This window comes from Xylona heveae (genome assembly GCF_001619985.1).
Source record: "Xylona heveae TC161 unplaced genomic scaffold L228scaffold_14, whole genome shotgun sequence".
Classification (NCBI taxonomy): Eukaryota; Fungi; Ascomycota; class Xylonomycetes; order Xylonales; family Xylonaceae; genus Xylona; species Xylona heveae.
The window spans coordinates 268,895-287,673 of record NW_017264206.1 but is presented as its reverse complement, the minus strand read 5'-3'; the positions used below and the strand labels follow the sequence as shown (position 1 = coordinate 287,673).

Below are 18,779 nucleotides of genomic sequence, written 5' to 3'. Positions count from 1 at the left end.
GAATCTTTTTACCCGTCTCTTTCTTTCTCCTTCATTCTTTGAAACATTTGGATCATATGTATATGAAGGCATCGTTTGTTATGAGTTTACAGATGCATTGCAGAATCATGCTGTCACGAATAGAAAAGTCCTCATTTTCTCTTGTCTCATCACCGCTTCTCCGGTTACTATAACTGAGTGCCAGGCAATATGGCTTATGCTTGTTGAAGTTCGTACCCTTTTCTACCTTTGAGTTTATCCGTTTTGATATTTCAACTTCAATCCGGCAATTGCAGCCCGTCCCAGCTAGGCACCAAAGCTGGATGCTCTTCATACCCCGGGTCAGGCGTTCAATGTCCCTTACTCGGCGCAATCTAATCTATACGACTACAAGCTATCTGGCTTTTGGGATTAGAGTTCAACCTCTTTACAATTTACTGTCAAATGCCATCACCTTCTCCATTTTGTCCTCCTTGGAAATTGATTGCACTTGAGGATCACATGTCAAACTGGTCTGCCCGCGACGTTAAGCCACGAAACTCTTAAATCATCGATCATATATCTCATTATAATCGGAGTAGGCGCAGATTTATACATATGCATAATCCTTGCACATTGTATCGTTTTCGGCCACAACTTCCTAGTATATCCTTGAAGTAACATGACTTCTCTGTTTGTACTTTGACATATCTCAGTGAAGCAATAATAACTGTTAGAATTTACTAACAAGATAGAATAGAAAATTGACTCCCGACAAATCTGACATACATTCATAACTGGTCATAACTGTCAGCTGCATCAAATTTTCGGAAATTCACCGGCCAATAATTGTGAAGCAGATCATCTAACGCTTTTGTTCAGCACCAACAAATTCTATTTAAACAGACTCGATCCTCTCCTTTCTTCCCGCATCCACTCCTCCTGTAACAGCTACTGGTGCAGGTCCCTCTTTTGTTGTCGCACTGTCGGTATCTTCTTCGCTCGATGCACCAGAGACGGTGGTTGGATATCCAGACGTCATAAACACTTCACTAAACGGAATTACCTGCCAATATTCTCAAACTTTTTGGAAATACTTAAATTGGTCGAGTTTCCGCTTGGACGCAAAATGCTCTTGCACGGACTGTATGCCATTAAAACTTTTCCTCTCTCTGCCTCTAGACAGATCACTTTGGCTGGAAAAGACCTTCTCTGCGCCTGTCGCTCCATGGGACGTCTGGCTGCAAAAGAATATCCCGACAAAAGTGTTTTACTTTCGGAGCCGAGTTCAGGAATGCAATCCACAGCCAGCCATAGCGTGATCGACTTCTCTGCAATTGAAGTTTTTTTATTTCATTTGGTAATGACCTCACAATATCTTTGCCAAATTGGCTCCATCAAATTACGGAAGACTATCAAAGGCACCATACATACAGACAGTAGTTCTTCCTTGAGGTTTGAACAATAATTAGGTACTGGCCACTGTTCATTACGACAAATTGGCTACCATTGACTTCCTCAAGCCACAGGCTGATTTGGATGCTCTTTGGCGGTGAAATTATAACAAGCTAGAAAAGAACTATTGGACAGCCGCTTATGGATCTTCAGAATCGGCAAACAGAGATGAACGCGCCATCAAATTTTATTCTCAAACTCAGAAAATATGCCAAAAACATGGGGAAACTCCTTAGCTTTTGGCATATTCTTAGCAAGGTAACTGCCTTATAGATTCCTGCCAAATTTCTTGACAGCGTTCAGAACGTTCGTGGTCTCGCCTTTAACCTTCGAAACGGCGAGGGAACGGCCGCAGGGGTGAAAAAGGCGGCTAAACAACTGAGTCTCGCCATAAGTTCTCAGAAGATTGTCGAAACGAAAAAGCGGAAGGTGGCAGAAGGAACGCCAGCTCCTAGCAAGCTTATCTGAGTAATGAGCAGTTGGCTTACCGCTCTTTGCTGCTGACAATGATTCTGATGAAGAGAATGAGGCAGGGAGAATTAACGAATCCGTTGTGACTTATAATTCTGGATTCTGTTTTGGCAACATTTCCAAGAAAAAATGCTTTAGTGGGCCCAAAGAATTGAAAAGAAGATAAAACTCGGCTGGGGACAGCTGCTCGAAACTTTTCATCAAGTCTACGATTCTCCCACACTTGATAAATTTTGTGTCTCTTAGACGGGATCTTGGAATTGAAATTGTAAGTCAATATAGTCTGAATTTACAAGTTATAGTTAGTACTAACATATTGCTGCAAAGTTCATTACAATCTCAATCAAACATAACAAACCACTGAAGGGCGCTAGGTTGATTCAAGTCTGAGAAGCAAAATGCATCATAGAAGTTACGGCATCAATACAAAGACCTGTATCAATTGCCGTTGTACTGGGTCCAAATATTTTCAGAAAGCAAATTTCAGGGATCTTGCCGCTGACTGCAAATCCTCGAACAGCATCATATACAGTTGTGGTTTCATAAACATAGTTTGCTACAGAGCATTGGGTCTCTGTCGGTTACACAGGAAATAGGATTAAATCCAGGAGCTTAGTCCGAAAGTACTACAAAGAACGTCCGTCGTCCGAGCTCCAAGCGTCCAAATTGCCGGCACTCAACTTCTCTAGCAAACAAGTGGAAATTGTCGAAGATTTTCCAAGCCAGAAAGCGATCAATCGTTCTTGGATAGTCGGCTGGACCTCCAGATGGAACAGAAACTTATAAAATATGCTGAATATTGAAATCCTGGTAATAAGATACTCGAAGAAATGAAGCAAAATTTGGAAATAATTGGATGCAGGTCACGACTTGTTCATTCCCGATTCGAATACCCCTAAAGCCAGCTTGTACTGCGTTGATTACATTTGCGACCAAGATTACCTAAAAGACGGATTTGCAAGAGTGTTAGCCGCAGCACATACGTACCGGCTCTTTAGAAGGCCTCAGTTTCAATGGCAACGGAAACGATCATGCAACCAATGATGCTCACCGAGCAAGGACAACTCTAGCTCACAATGCTCACAAGACCTTCAGAGAATTGCTTGGGAGTCGTGTCTTCTAAACAGCATCAATCTTTATTCCGATCATTGTCAGTTGGCAGATATATTAACTTCCAAAACACCTTGAGCATTGAATGTATCGAACAAATATGACTCGGTCACATCAGATCCTACAAATAAAAGGGTTCACACGTGGCTGCCAATTCTTTTGAGTGCCTTCTCAAATGGTTACCCATTAATCAAGAACACTAGGAAAGCCTCCGAGAGAAGAAAGAAGAAGATTAGAGGGATCTTCTGACTCCGCATGATAGCTCCCTACCTGTGACTCGAATCATCAATCGCAGCCACATACAAGAGTTATTGTCTTAACATTGATCTCTGTTTTGGGAACTTCAAGGCTAGTAAAGACGTCAACAATGGAAGTAAACACCCCGATATTCGAAGACGCAACCCACCATGAAAGCATGGTTCCGGAATTACTATCACTAAGACAGGAGCAGATAGCCTGCGAAGCTTTTCGATATTTGCCCGTTTCGAAAACCTTTTCGAAGCTCAATTCGTCGATTGCCGCAGTTTTTACTGCTTTCGACATCTGATAACTAAAGATCTAGGTAATCAGGATACTCAAGCACTAGTTTATAATCAGCTTGAACAACCAACTACTGATATTCATGAATCATGCCTGTAATCATTGATTCATTCAGATTACAAGAAAATGTTTTCAGCAAATTAGCTGTCTTGGAAATGTCTAGCTAGCAGATAATACTCTACAGTTTATCCCAAGGGTTCACAAGATGAGAATCATCCTCGTCCCCAGAGGAGGCTTTCAGGTTCTTGGCCATAAGAACTAAATATCTTAATAGTATCTGCGGCTACTAACAATTCGGAGACCCAGTGTCAAGCAACTAAAGTCCCGGTGTCTGGAGTCCTGAAAATAGCTTTGCACCGCGTGGGCCATTTACCGGCACCATGCTATGCATTGAGAATATGAAAGACCCTTGTGTCTAGCTATACAAGGTATACTTCTCCTTCGAAAATAGACAATGGTGGAGAAGTAAGACCTTATGTCTGATGTGGTCACCCAGCTGTCTAACTGTGGAAGAAAACACGCTACTACTGCACTATCTGCAGGCCTACAGCATGATGACTGAAGATTTGATTCGTCCCTGCAATTGAACCCTTGACCAATTTCACATTCTAGACACATTTACCATCTATGACGGCATGACCTGCAGAATCTACCGAGTACCGAGCTGTCAATTCTCCTGGGGCTTAGGCATATTGAACTTGCCAGGCGTGTTTCATTTACATTTAGATGCACTATACTTACTTCCCTGCCCACGCTCTCTGAGACCCGGTGATCGTCCAGCGAGCAGGGAGGGTATGGCTTGAAAGGAGGTCTCCACTGGCAGCAGTACAAGCTTCCAGGAGGCCGTAGCCATACAGGTAGGTTTTATTGCCTTTTTCGACAATGAAAGGGCCTCTCGAAACATTCGGATAGAGCTAACCTGTATAATAGAGCCGTGTTGGGCAACTCGTGCGAGAGTGCGATGCATGTAGAGCCGGCAAAGGCGTATTTTTGGGTTGTATGGCGCATCCAGTGATCTCCCACGGGTAGGGTGTCCGTTGGGGCCGGTGGAAACCGGTGGTCTTTGTTCTTTTACACTGTCAACCCGGACCAAGTTGGGAAATTTGAGAGTAGGACCAGACCACCTTGGGTCGGTCTTTTGAACATGCCTTCACTGGTCCGTGATCACCACCAACATTACCTTTTTAGGAAGTATATCAACAATCAGTCAGCAAAATTATGCCGAGAATGCTGGTGATTTGCCCAAATATGCAAATTTATACCAGATTTATGCATAGATGGGTTTAGTTAAAAAAACCGCCCACGCCTGGTCTGGAGGTTGGTCTTTGCCTTAAAGACCAACCCAGACCAAAGACCACCTTGGTGTGGAAACTTTGAGCAAAGACCGACCCAGACCAGACCAACGGACACCCTATCCACGGGTCCTGCGTCAATTTTCACTGGCCAAATCAAGCATCTAAGTGTTCTGCTTAGATTAACCTCTTCGAAGACAAGGGCAGCCAGCCTGGGGAAAATCCAAGAGTACACTGGTAGTAATATATGTCTTGACAAACAGCAATCCAGACAAATTACAATTCATATTTCATAGCTCCTTTTAAAGGATATAGATAAATACAAGAAGAATGAACGGCTAGGCTGGTCACAACCTCTTCTGGTTCCTGCCTGATTAATGAGCAACTTGGCAAAGAAGCTGAAAAGAAGCTCCAGGAAAGAGTCCGGTATCCAAACAAGATGAAACAGTTTTGGGTCACGACTGTTGCAAGTTTACAAGTTTACAAATCAAATAATTTCTTCGCGGCTCCAAACGAGATCAGTCTAAACACGTACATATCTTTATGTATTTTCTCTACATCTTCTTTTGCCTGAGGGCAATTATACTAGTTTCAAAAGACCATCTAGAACATTTGAGGGCCCCGGTTAGACTCCCGTCCGGTTTTGGCATCAAGTGTACTGTGTGTATTTCACTCCTCATGAAGCAAAAAAAAACACACACGAACAATCAGCCCGACCTGATCTGTCCGCCGCTGGCGGGCTGGGCAGCAGATGCCGAGGACAAAGAATGGCGAGAGAAGAGAAAAGCGGACAAGTTGGCGAAAAAAGGAAGCCAAGAGCGGGCGGCCAGCAAGATGGCAAAGGTCGGAAGCACGCTGTAGCACAGAATTTCAGGAAGGTGCGGAAGTTGCTAGTTTGGGGAGGTCCAACGAGTTTAGCAAGCAGGCATATATTCTGAGAATAGATGTCGGATCATCCCACTTTAGTTAACATCATCAGTAGCTAAGAATCAATCATTTCCGTTCATTATCAAAGCCGTGTGTCATAACGCCTTGATTCTGGCGAACAATGAACCCCCTGACCGGCCCCTCCCCTGCAAGCACTGTGGCGATGAGCACTGGGATTTCCGGCGTCAGTACCGTTTGGATTCTGGATGGTATATACATTTTCCAGAACCGTCAAATCCAGACCATCGTCAAAACGGAGAACAATATGTTATACAAGCGACTCACTCTTTAAAAAGCCATGGCCGATGCTGCCATGTATAACAATTTTTTCTCTTTTGATACTTTTAAAGAAAGTATCAATAACAATTAATTCTTATCTCTAAAGCCATTACGCTGATACAGATCGTAGTCAGACACTACATACCTTTCGTCTACAGGATCAAATTCATTATCTCAGACAATGATGAACTCTCTTCTCTTTTCTTGGTTAAAGACAGACCTACAGGTAGTCAATTCAAAATGCTAGTGAACTTCCAGTCTACTGTATATCCTCTACCATCCTCCTTCTACCGTCCGGGTAGTCTGCCGTTCCTGTAAAAGTCTGTAGCAGAGAGTGTCAAGATATTAATAACAACCAGCCATGGCATCCAGCGAAAGACTGTACACACTGTACACTGTAGACACTGAGAACCTGGTTACTTTACCCCCTCTGACCCTCTAACCTTTTGAAATCATGTTTATAAAGGAAGTAAAGAGAGAGCATAGTATTTTTATAGTTAATATATTTTGAAATAAGAGGTAAAAAGACTACAAATACAGTGTCTGTTGGAGCCTACTGCCAGTAGAAACTAGTAGTCTTTGGAAAATTTCTTTTAGATAGGTAGTAATCTAGTATATATAGACCAAGTATAGAAATGTAAAAGTAGGAATAGATTATCTTGGTTTGGTCTTGATTCTTGACTCTTTTGAACATGTCTCCATAATCTATTAGTTTGTATGTACAAAGCATTGCCTTTTCAAATAGTAACTCCTTTAGAAAGTGCATCAACAATTAAATGGAAAAATTATGTTGAGAATGCTGGTACTGGTAGTTCACTCAAAATATGTATATTTATACCAGGTTTATGCATAGATGGGTTGAGTCAAAAAGATTACCCAGACCGGACCAGACCAGACCAGCCTACAATTTAGTTTAACCGTTAAATCTAGTCGACTATACTGAGTTCAAAGAGATTTAAATGACAATAACTTTTGCTTATTTGTTTTTAAGTAGTTTGTACAGAGTACTCGAGACGTGGATCCCAAGGACAAAAGGAAAGATGATGATGATAAAGTGCAAACATCTGTAAAATTTCTCATTGAAAAGCAGCCCCATCCCTTTCCTCTACCGTCCATGCGCCGGGGCCCCCACCCCCAAACCTATGACCCCAACGACTTGTGCACATTCGGCTCCAGCGGAAAAACCTGCTCGTCCTCCTTGACGTCCTTGTAGACGTGTTCCCAGCGCTCATGCAGCAGGGCAGGCGTATCCCACGCGTACTCCGAGTCGCGGAGCCATAATCTGATTAAGTGCCGCTCGTTACCAGGCTCGTCTGTGAACCCGTTCCCCGCATGGAAAATGCTGTGGTTGTTGATACATTGAACATCCCCCTTTGGAAATCCAGCGCCTCGGCTTGCGGTGATGGGAAGGATATCGCTCGACCGGGGCTGCGCTTGGAAGCCGGTAAAGTACCGCCGGGCGTATTGGATCATGATGCGCTCCGGGGCAGAGCCGGTGGCGGGCTGGTGGAAGAGGAGGGGGCGCAGGGAGTATGGGCGTTGGGCGTTGCCGAAGCTGGTACGATAGTTAGACTTGTTTAAGGGAGACCAAGAGGAGATAATGAAAAGAAATTGGAGAGAAAAAGGAGGACTAAAGGCGACAAAGGGAGAAGGGAAAAGAGAGGAAAGGGTGTGAAAGAAAAGAAAAGAACTCTGAAAGAAGGAAAAGGAATGGAAAAGATAGAACGAAGAACCGGAAAATTGAAGTAGGCAGACAGGGGGGAATATATAAAATGAAATAAAAGGCGGGAAGGGAATAAAGAGAAAGAAAAAAAAGACATACCCATCAAAAGGCCAGTTCTCAGACAACGTATGTATCAAATCCGGCCGCTCCTTTGCCAGGATATTGTAAATGTGCCAACTACTCGAGATATAACTCTCCCCGCCCTCGGGCGACGGGTTGAGACACAGCAGCGAAATCACATCGCCGCCGTCTGTATGGAACACCTGCTTGTCGGCCGTATTAGACGGCGCTCCCACTTTTGCTGCGTCCTTTGTACGCGAGAGATCCTTGATATGTGAAACCACCAACGACTTGCCACCCGTAAAATGAGGATCCTGCTGGCGACCACGCACGTCGGCAACATGCGCAGACACTCCAGCATAGATAATGACGTTTTCTTCGCGCGTGTAGCTATCGACTCGGAGTCCGCGAATGACGAAGAAGCCTCGCCCAACGTGCAGTTCTTTGGAGAGGTTTCGGAGCTCCGCGTGGAGATGAGGAAGGGGGAACGTGGTCTGGTTGATGTGTCCTAGGGGTAGATTGAGGCCTGTATGCTAGTGTTAGTACAAGGTCCAATTCCTCAGTTGGTCTCAGATGAAATGTCCAGTTTCCTCGGGTTTCTCTCAGACAAAAAAAATAGTAAAAAGGGAATAGAAGAGGCAAAAGGGCTAAAAGGAAGAAAAGAGAAGACAAAAAGAGAGAAAGGGACTACCTTTGAATGACTTCAAAGCGGCATCGATTTCGTCCAGCTGAGCATCACTCAACTGATAAATCCAGTCCGTCTGCTTCTCGATATCCTTGCCATGCCAGACGAGAGGCGAGGACAGCTTCGCAGGAAAGCCACCTGGCAGTGTGGTTGGCAGGTTTTCATTTGCCTGCCGGAGGCGGCCGCATTGTTTGAATTTTTCAAAGTCGGGCTTATATTGGATATCAGGCTGAGCTGTGGCCATTGTGCGAGTTGATAACGGGTTCACAACTGGAGGTTTACCGTTTGGTATTAAGTGTATTGTTCCTCTTTCGAGTTTACACTGGTATTGGTGTTATTGTATTGTTGCTGTTCGGGTTGACACAGGCGTTGGAAATTTGTAATTCAATTTAAGATTTGTTGAATTAGATGCAATGCTTAAGTCGTAATTCAGATGCTATGCATAAATAATTATCTTCGAGTATGAGAGAGAGAAATAGGGACTGGATGCAATTTGTAGTATTCTAGCCCGTCAACATTCCACCTGTTCTTCTCTCTTTTTATCTTTCCGGCCTATCCTTGATCTCCTCTTTTTTTTCTTTCCAATCATCTGCCGCCTGCTCTATCCCTACTATCATCTCGTTGACTCGTTGACTCGTTAAGTCGTTCGATTCCCCATCTTGAAGCTTTTCGTGATATTTTCCAAGTAGCACGCCATACGCCATACGCCATTTGAGAATATTCTGTACGAGAAAGTTCCGGTAAACCTCTGTATAGGACTCCGGAATCCGGAGTCGGGTCAGTGTGGAGCAGCGGGGCTTCTTTCGAGAATGATTTTCGTATCACACGTATGTACTATAGTCTATGCGGTATCCCCTGCCCACCATATAACACCAAGTCTACTGACCGAAACTTGAAAGTGTTCAATTTCATCATTCAAACTTCAAAAGGATCAGGGATTCAGGTGGTATGACTAAACTGTAACACAGTAAATTGTAAAAAGTAACATTTCTCCGTGGGGATATTTCGGGCTGTGGGTCTTGGTCAAGAAACGTAACGTAGATATGTTAACCTCGCAGTCTCCATTTGAAAAAAGTTGTGAAGCCTTTCATGGCGTGTCTACAGCGTTATGATTGGCAATTAAGAATGTCGTCTACTAAGAGTATATGGAATTCTCGAATACGGCGACCCCCTGTCAGGTCTGTCCACTGAGGACCAGCTAGGGCCAATTCTTTACAGGGTCGTTTTCGGGTTGTGGACCCGCACGTACTTGACCTAAGTTTGGTTCTGGTCGCTCAGGTACGGAGTAGTAAAAGGGAAAAGCGAGTACGTAGTACGTAAAATCAAAAGCCTTGGTGATCCTAAGGTTCAAGAATGCTGCATTGCTGCCTATGGGCCTGATGGACATCTACAGAAAAAGATGAATGAATCAATCAATCAATCAATCAATCAATGAATGAATGAATAGAAAAAGCAAACACTGTAATTTATCAAGACTCAAGAGTTGAATAGATTTAAAATAGATATAGACAGGTTCTGCAGATTTCAATCTGCCGTGTGTATATGCAATGACACCAAAAGCTGTAAGTATAATATCGAGAACGCTGTATCATGTATGTACGAAGTATAATGCAACGATGCTGTACGGAGTAAATATAATGCAAAATGATGTAAATACTGGAAAAGTAAAAAAAACGCTGTAAATAACAAATTTTTAAACTACCCGTTGATCAAGCAATTGCTGCAACGCTCCAATGAATGCTGCAATGCAGCTACACCCAAACTGCCCAAACTTCCCAAACCAAAAGGCGCCACGACTCACGAGTCCACGACATTTATGCGTCAAGATCATGACTTGACGATTTTATACCGGGACACTTGCGATCCATCTCGGAGTTGGACGGCCGTCAGGCGGAGTTTGTAACCGAAAATCCAGGGCAGGAGAATGAAGCGGATCAGGTAGTAGATAATGCCCAGGGATAAGATAGCGAGCGCGACAACGGGAGAGAGCCAGTATGGCAGGCTGGTACTGCCTTTGCCGTTGGGCGGACGGACAAATGGCATTATAAGGAGGAACTAAAGAATATCAGCAACTGACGAGTAAAGACAGTCGGAGGAGAGAAGTAAAAGGAGAGAAACGGAAAATAGGTAGTGCATAATATCAAAAAGAGAAAAATAGGGAAAATAAGGAAACAAGGAAATAAGGGTAAGCTTACCAGATTAGCCGCCAAGTAAAAGGCCAGAAAGACCCATGGAACGGTAAAGGCAGACGAGAAATTTTCCGACTTGGACAGACGTAACCTGACCAATCCGATGGTGATAGCGGCGAAGAGAAAAGTAGTCGGATACGAAGCCAGACTGACGATAAAGTTGAAAGCGTCTCCAGCTGGAGGAGCACAGATGAAGATGATGGTGACGCCGAGATGGATCAAAAGGGCCCAGATTGGTGTTTTGAAAGGTCGGTTCTGCATGACAATGTTGGGGAAGGGAGTGATTCCGTCCTTGGCCAATTCTTGTATCACGCGGGCTGGTCCAGTCAGCATTGGCATGATAACAAACGTAAATGTAAAGGCATAATGACAAATGTGGGTAGATATAAAAGGTATGAGTGACTTACGAACTGTATATGCGATACCGAGCAAGTGGCCAATGGCTGAGATGGCGACAAGCGCAGGCAGAGCTTTGGATGCGGCGGTTTGGCCAAAGACATTTCTGAACAAGGTTGCGGCAATGGTGAGGTCGGATGCAATGAATTCTTTTCTCGGCACACCCGCAAACTGTTCTTGTCAGTTGAGTTTCTCGAGCAACTGCATACCAGGGAATCAACGTACGTAGGCAACATTGGCTAGGATGTAGAGGACAGTGATACTACCCATGGCAGTGGGGAGGGCGATGCGAAGTGTCTTTTTCGGATTCTTGACTTCTGATAAGACCTAAATCAGCACATATTAGCGTGAGCTCCATGGCACATTTTGGAATCTAGTGTTGTCCTACCATGTTGAGGTTGTCGTAGCCCTGGAATGAAAATATAGCGTCCAACAAAGCGGTTCCAATATTGTATCCATTGTTCGACGTTCCTTTGAAAGAGGTATGGATGTTGAAATTATCAGGCTTGGGAACTTTAAGATGACCTCCCAAGGCGGCGAATCCAGTGCACACGATGAAGAGCAGAGTAAACAGCTTTACTGCGCTCAGAACATCCTGCAGTCCTCGACCTATGCGGGGAGCGACTGTATGGACACCGACAGCAAACCCTGTAGCCGCAATAGCTAGGCCGCGTAGTTTCCATGTGGTCGATGCAACGCCGGCAGCTTTCAACAGATACGAAGACGCTGTAATCGCATTGCTCGCAGATACCTCTATCAAATCGTCAGTCTTCTCTCTACTCGTTTTGGCGTAAATTCGTCATTGGCTCATCCCAGGGATAGATTACTTACGAAGGATGACACAGTAAAATAAATAAATACAAGTCATGAGTAAGGTTGGCGAAAATGATCGCTCAAGATACACCTTGATACCTCCTGATCTGGGCAAACTCGACCCGAATTCAAGCATGACCATTGCGCCGCATGTCGAAATAATGCCTGCAATTACCCAAAGAACCAATGCCATTCCGGGACTACCGCTGAGTTTGAAAATGGACGCCGGTGTCGAAAATATACTGCATTCCATTATTGTTAGCATATCCCAGTACAGCCAAGTCAGTTCATATAAAAACGTATAGCTTATTCAATTATATTACAGATATACATACCCAGCACCGACAATTTTGTTGACAATCAATGAAATTGCTCCAAAGACACCTATCTGTCGGTCCTGGAGAATATTCGACTCGGAAATCGACAGCGAACCGTCCGAGGGGTCGGTTTTGCCATTGTTGTCGTCGCTGGCATTGTCGCTGGGGTAGTAGTTGGGCAAAGGAACTTTCTGCGGCGATTCTGCCATGATGAAGACTTATCAACCCAATTTTTTTAATTTTCTCTTTTTTCCCTTCTTTCCGGCCTGCTTGAGATTGCCCATATTCGACGGCAAAATGTTTAAGTATGTTTTGTTGCGCAGGTCCATGTTGCATGCCAAGCGATCACCACTGTTATTGCAATATTTAGTATCGATGGTGTGATAACATCACAACCTTGTCCTATACCACCCCCCGATATTCCTCCCTGATAAGATCCGCTTTAACACCCCTCATATTAGATTGCCTATATCCAATCATTATGACGCCTTACTTAGTTTTCAAAGCTAATTGGCAATTCCTCAGTATGATGGTTCTGATCAAGCCAATGGCCTTGTTTCGCATTAATAAAATTTATTTTGTGCTGTCAAGGATCCAGGAGTGAACAAGGCTGCTTCGCGTGGCAGATGCACTGGCACACCACAGAAATGCCCGATGATAAATTTCAAGGCCGAAATGTCCAAGGCGGCAAGGATTAATTACTTCCAATCTTCTTCCTGGAAAATTCGCCAGCGGTCTTGATCGTCTAGAACGCAGTGAAAACTTTGATTTAGCTATTGCTTTTGCTCTTGCTGTATGTGCACCAAAAGATGCCAAGCCATGGCTGACTTCGGACCGATATTGTAGTATACAATCATCTTTGAAAATCTCTGTTGCCAATCAAATACCATTTGGTCTAGAAATTAAATGTCGGCAGACCAGAGCAATGAAAAGCTGTCACCAAGCCGTTGTAACCCGCGGACATGAAGTCTAACAGGTTGCGTGCTGCTCCGTAGGTCGAGCCTCGCGGCTCACTAGAACGGCTGCCCCACAGTCTGCTGAAGTTAGTCTGTCCGGTAACTCTTGGATGGCAAGCGAGCGGAGATTTACACTGTAACTCCAATCCGGTTTCTACCGGTTAGTTATATAACCCGACTACCATCGTCATTATATTTATCATAGAGTATCCAATTCATCAAAAAGAACGCACGCATTGGTAGATCCCAAGAAAGACAAGGCAGATAATAGCATTGGATTGTGACATGTACATATAAAACTACACAAAAATCGAAGTAAAAATAAAAAAAAAAGTGATATATATTTGAGACAAAACGGAAATCCAATTCCCTACCCGCCTGTTTCTCTACCTCTGACAGTCAACAATTTTCCACACGTCAAACGACAAACGACGAGACAGAGAAAAGACGCAGGACAGAGAAGAGAATCCGTTCCGTCATCAGGTTGGCACATCTTCCAAGTAATACGACGCACGACGCACGACGTCCTCGTGAACAAACGCTGACATGATATGAAATCGTGAGAAACGACGGCAAAAATGTCTGCTCCGGCAGCCGAAATGATACAAGATTTCCAGAAAGAACAAAGGATAAAAAAGAGAATGGAAACCGGAGCGACATGTCCGCCCATGCTTTTCACATTTATTTTCCCCTTCCTTCTCAAAATGGTCAGAATGGCTAAATCCGTTTTAGCCCAACCCCCCTTTTACAGAATGCTACAATGAACAATGCATATGCATACATTCAGCCAATCAGTCAGTCTCGACAAAGACAAGCTAATCGACATGGTCGTCAAAATCGGAATAGACGAAAAAGAAAAATGACTAAGGAAAAAAGACGAGCAAATTATTCTACACGTCAATCCTCGTCTATCCCATGACCATACCCTTGAGGCCGGCCATGTCGCCCTCCTTGGCGGCAATTTCAAAGTAGCCGTAGATGATGCTTTGGACATGTTAGTGTGCATGGAACAAAATGGTACAGGTGAAAAATGGGCATGGAAAGACACTGGAAACTTACGTGACGGCAAGAAGGATACCGGTACCGGAGCCAAGAGCGCCCATGAGATCGCTGGCAACGGACAGAGCACCAATGCAGGCACCACCAAAGGCGGCGGCAGTGGGAATAACACGCTTCAGCTCCTTGTACATGCTCTGCTCACGGTGACCGGCCATGACGAGACCCTGCTCCTTGAGCTGCTTAGCAACATCGCGGGGGCTAGAGCCAGACACCTCGATCCAGGTCTTGGAGAAGACGGCGCAGGCAACGAGCATAAAGGCAATGTAGACGGCGGTGTGAATCGGGTCCAAAAGCGCCTCGCTAAAGTTGAGCGGGGGAGACATGTAGTAGGCAATACCAGAGGCGGCGTGGAGCTGAGCAGATCCCTCACGGGGCTCCCAGACACCAAGCAGACGGACGAGCAGGTTGTCGGAGAAGCGAGAGTAGAGCATCTGGCTGACCAAGAAAATGTTGGAGGACAGGGCCGACTGGAGCATAATGGGCATGTTGGAGGTGTAGAAAAGACGAATGGGGTAAGAGCCACGCATGCCACGCTGACGCGAGGACTTGACGGGGATCTCGACACGGAAGCCCTGGAGGTAAATGACCGAGGCGAAGACGACAACGGTGGCGAGCAGGTTCATGATGTTGGGGAGGTTCTGGCGGTAAAAGGCCTCACGTAGAGCGCGCTGCTTGTCACCCCAGGTCAAGAGAAGGTGGAAGAGAGCAATGACGGCACCCTCAAACTCGGGACCACGGCCAGTGTTGATGGTGGTGGGGGAGAAGGCCTTCCAGATAATAGACTCGCAAATGTTGGTCGCAATGAAGAGCGAGATACCACTGCCCAGACCGTAGCCCTTCTGGAGGAGCTCATCGAGGAGGATGACAATCAAACCGGAAACGACGAGCTGGACAACCAAGAGAACACAGACACCAGCACCGAGGTCGGAAGGCTGGCCGTAGAGACCAGTCAAAACGTAGACGCAGGCTTGACCAAAGGAGAGAATGATAGCGAAGACTATATGTATCGTCGTGTGTAAGTTTTGCGCTCGTGGCGAAGATTGTTTACTCTTGACTTACGCTTCTGGGCGGTCTGATAGAGCTCCCTGTCGGACTTGAGGTCGAGGTTGACATCAATCAAGTGGGTACCAGCAAGAAGCTGTCATTTGTCAGAAATAGATTTCCCTTTTCCATCATCTTCATACATGTGGCATACCTGGAAAACCATGCCGGAAGAGATGATGGGACTGATACCCAATTCCATCAGCGTACCACGGTTACTGGCAAGCATCATACGCAGCCAGTACAACGGATCGGAGGCATCGGACGAGACAATGCCGTAAAGGGGCATCTGGCTCATCACCAAGAAGATGAGGAGAGTCAACTAGACGCGCAAGATTGTCAGCACCGCCTTCTTTGATTGTGTACATTGTGTTCCGCATGAGATCTCTCACGTACCCCTGTCCACATCAACCGCTGGTTGAAGGGAGTTTTGGTCTCCGGCGCCGACACCTCCGGCAGAAGCGGAGTGAAGGGCTTGATCAGATCAAGGAATCGAACTATAGACGCCATCGAGTCAGTTTCAATTGTGGTTCGTTGAGGCGCAAAAGTGCTGGTGGGAAGCTCCGGCGAAACGTGGCAGGAGCGAAGATGGTAAACTTACGGCCGCTCATCGTGACAAGCTCCCAGAATTCCGAATTAACATAAAAAGAATTACCAAAGGAGTGTCGAGAAGGAACACGTCCAGGCTCGTGCAGCCGGATGCGATTGAAGTTTGACTTGGTGGGACGGGGGTTTGATGTAGGGGAAGAAGGAGGAAAGGGAAATTGGGAAGAAGGAGAGCTTGAGTTGTGGGGAGGAGAGTAGAGCGAGACGGAACTGATCGACCGGCGACGACAAAGTTCCAAGGTGTCTTTTGCTCTCCACGGTCCCTGTCGTCTACTGTACTGCAAATGCGTACCTGCTACTTGTCGCCTCGCGTAAAGTTAGACTCAACAATGACGCTAGATACATGTATATTGGTATTTCATTGACTACGGGATATTAAGACCACATTTGTTGTCGCCTAGATTATATCCTCCAAGATTGTCTCAAGCTCATCCTTGCGGAATGGCACCGAAAGGAGCTCAGTGCCGAGCGCATCGCGTTTAGATGTAATCATCTGATGGTCATGGAATCTAGCAATCTGTTAGTATCGAACTATCAAAAGAAAAAGTCCGGGGTAAAGCATACTCTTTGAGCAGTGTGCGGAAAGCCATTTCACTGCTACAGATAAACTCTTCCGCGGCTTTCTGATACAGCACCCGATACTCGACGGCCGCATTCTCGGCATCAGCGCTTGTTCCATTCAAGCCAGCGTCCATATCAAGTCCGACCCCTTCCTCGAGGACCACAAGCTGCTCCGCCACCAAAATGCGGTACAGATTTCGAGCATTCTCAGGCAAACTCTTGAGGACGTAAGTAACGCCTTCACGTCCGCCAATACGCCGACCGCTTCGGCCTAGTAGCTCGTGCACATCGTCGACAGCACTTATTTCAGGGCCAAATGGAGTAAATGTTGTGCTATCATGAAATGCAAAATTGAATTGTGATCGTTGGCTGCTGTCCCATAGCAGGGGAAAATTGGGAATATCCGCAGTAGCTATGAGATTCACTTTCGGGTGTGCAGCCAGTCGCGCGAGCAGTGTTTGAGTTGCAGACCGTCGTAAAGGCGGTGCGTCCAGAGAATGAACAATAATGGTGAGTGGTGTAGACGGGGGTTTTGACGTTAAATGAGAGAGAATCGAATCAACCACATCGGCTGGCTGGGCGCCGAGTTTGAGATTCGAGGTGGAGGATTCCGAATGTCGGAAGAGTAGGTTGCTAATGGTACTGAGAAAGTCACGAGGTGAAAGGTTAGGCGCATAACCATTTATGATTATGATTTTGGGCGATTCTTGGGAAGAAATCTTTTCCGTTTGAGAATGATATATATAGGAAGCAAATTTTGTCGCAAGGCGTCGTTTGGAGCCCCAACCATAGAGGCAGAGATTAAATCCTTCATTTAGCTCAAAGAGCCATTGATCGAATGATCTAGTATGGAGTTCTTCGAGAAAAGCTTCTTCGCGTTCATGTGGGTCAACATATTCGCGAATTAAAGAAAAGTACTCTTCGTGCGTAAGGAGATTTAAAGAGGATAGTGTGTGATTCGAGGTTTTTACTCCAGCAGGCCGATTATCGTAAAAGTATTGCTCATAAGCCGGCATATCAGGTGGGGGCGGCGGGGACGGTTTGTTCTTTGAGCCCTTTGGACGACCCCGACCACGTTTCGAGGGCGTTTGTGGTTCCGCTGTAGCAGTGTCCACCTCTTCCACGTCTCCAACTGGCTGACCAAGCGGTTCCTCGTCCCAAGGCTCACCGCCATCAGCTTCTCCGTATATTCTTCTCGCAAGATCATCGTCATCTTCTTCGATATTTTCTCCGTCGCTGACATCTCCCGCCATGGTCCGCTCGATTAATCTCCTTGCGCTCTTCTTCCGCGCGGATCGGTCCGCATTGCGTACAGCAGTCGGAGTAGCGTCAATTTCGGCATTATCGTTGCCGCGAGATTTAGTAGGGGTTGCAAACAGTCTCTTGCCTTTTGTTGTAGACAGAATGTTCGTTTTCCGCGCAGAAGTTGGTGTTGCTTCAGGGGTTGCGTCAAGGTCTTTCGGTTTATTCTTACTTCCTGGCGGTCGGCCGCGTTTTCGTTTCGTAGGGGTGTTGAACTCAGATTGTGATTCTGATTCTACGTTTACAGAAGGTCGATTGACAGTAATGGATGCTTCACCCTCTAAAGCCTCAGAGGCGTCAGCCTGGTCATCTTCGTCTCTTCGGCGCTTCATTGTGCCTGTCAAAAGCTTGGAGTTAGTGTGCTGGATGAAGTGGTAATAAAACAAGAGAACAACTATATTTGAACCACATAAGACGTACCTGCCGTCTCTTCACCTAGTCCTTGAGCTGTGCAAATAATCAATGTCGTTTCTCGGCCAATTTCCATACACGCGCCAGCTATGGTCTGTGTTTACAGGGGCGATGACTCTAGATAAGATATGATTACAGATTTTGATCTGATAAGCCTCGGCTGCTTCGCGCTCTCAGTTCTGCCCCACTCGCACGTCAGGAGAGAGCTTCTAGATAGCTTCATGTTTATATTCATTCATATATCATACATTCAGGTCCACTGCCTGATAATCACTGTTATATGAACTCAATATATAAAGAGAGGGTTAGAGCGAGGGGATCACAAAAGCCACCCAGTTTTCTTCCTTGATTATCAATAATGCACAGGTATGAAGAATTCAGCATTGAGATACAATGAATTAATTCAAAAACAGACCAATTCTCCAAAAGCTACTTGTGTGGGCCAATTATCACGACAAATAGGACGTGCAAGTTAGCAAAAGCATCTATCAAATGATATATAAATCATGGTCAATGCCCCACGTAAGCGTCTCCTTAATTCGAAGTCTCTTGTGAGCACTTGTCCTATAAAGAGTGACGCACTCTAATACAGAGTAACCCGGACAAAAAAAACCAATCATCCATCTCT

The 18,779-nt window shown here is 45.4% G+C and overlaps 5 protein-coding genes across 5 annotated transcripts; all 5 read right to left on the bottom strand.

The window, feature by feature from the left end:
- Window positions 1-7,046: 7,046 nt before the first annotated feature.
- L228DRAFT_286046 (Clavaminate synthase-like protein) lies at window positions 7,047-8,744 on the bottom strand (the record flags this gene model as incomplete). The annotated part of the gene is made up of 3 exons (XM_018336408.1): window positions 7,047-7,587; window positions 7,855-8,341; window positions 8,507-8,744. The coding sequence occupies 3 exons, from the start codon at window positions 8,742-8,744 to the stop codon at window positions 7,173-7,175; spliced, it is 1,140 nt and encodes a 379-aa protein (XP_018184742.1). The 3' UTR covers window positions 7,047-7,172.
- A 1,457-nt stretch (window positions 8,745-10,201) lies between these two features.
- L228DRAFT_286045 (methionine permease) lies at window positions 10,202-12,632 on the bottom strand. The gene is made up of 7 exons (XM_018336407.1): window positions 12,234-12,632; window positions 11,917-12,140; window positions 11,474-11,838; window positions 11,311-11,412; window positions 11,097-11,256; window positions 10,696-11,006; window positions 10,202-10,555 (listed from the first exon to the last, which is right to left on the bottom strand). The coding sequence occupies exons 1-7, from the start codon at window positions 12,422-12,424 to the stop codon at window positions 10,328-10,330; spliced, it is 1,581 nt and encodes a 526-aa protein (XP_018184741.1). The 5' UTR covers window positions 12,425-12,632; the 3' UTR covers window positions 10,202-10,327.
- Window positions 12,633-13,438: 806 nt separating this feature from the next.
- Window positions 13,439-14,033, bottom strand: L228DRAFT_47880 (hypothetical protein). The gene has a single exon (XM_018336626.1). The coding sequence runs from the start codon at window positions 13,839-13,841 to the stop codon at window positions 13,542-13,544; it is 300 nt and encodes a 99-aa protein (XP_018184740.1). The 5' UTR covers window positions 13,842-14,033; the 3' UTR covers window positions 13,439-13,541.
- A 46-nt stretch (window positions 14,034-14,079) lies between these two features.
- Window positions 14,080-15,882, bottom strand: L228DRAFT_254472 (Sec61 alpha subunit; the record flags this gene model as incomplete). Its single annotated transcript, XM_018333832.1, has 6 exons — window positions 14,080-14,155; window positions 14,231-15,227; window positions 15,290-15,368; window positions 15,426-15,593; window positions 15,668-15,768; window positions 15,873-15,882. The coding sequence occupies 6 exons, from the start codon at window positions 15,880-15,882 to the stop codon at window positions 14,080-14,082; spliced, it is 1,431 nt and encodes a 476-aa protein (XP_018184739.1).
- A 389-nt stretch (window positions 15,883-16,271) lies between these two features.
- Window positions 16,272-18,213, bottom strand: L228DRAFT_251286 (ORC2-domain-containing protein; the record flags this gene model as incomplete). The annotated part of the gene is made up of 3 exons (XM_018333525.1): window positions 18,161-18,213; window positions 16,442-18,077; window positions 16,272-16,386 (listed from the first exon to the last, which is right to left on the bottom strand). The coding sequence occupies exons 2-3, from the start codon at window positions 18,070-18,072 to the stop codon at window positions 16,275-16,277; spliced, it is 1,743 nt and encodes a 580-aa protein (XP_018184738.1). The 5' UTR covers window positions 18,073-18,077; window positions 18,161-18,213.
- Between the last annotated feature and the right edge of the window lie 566 nt (window positions 18,214-18,779).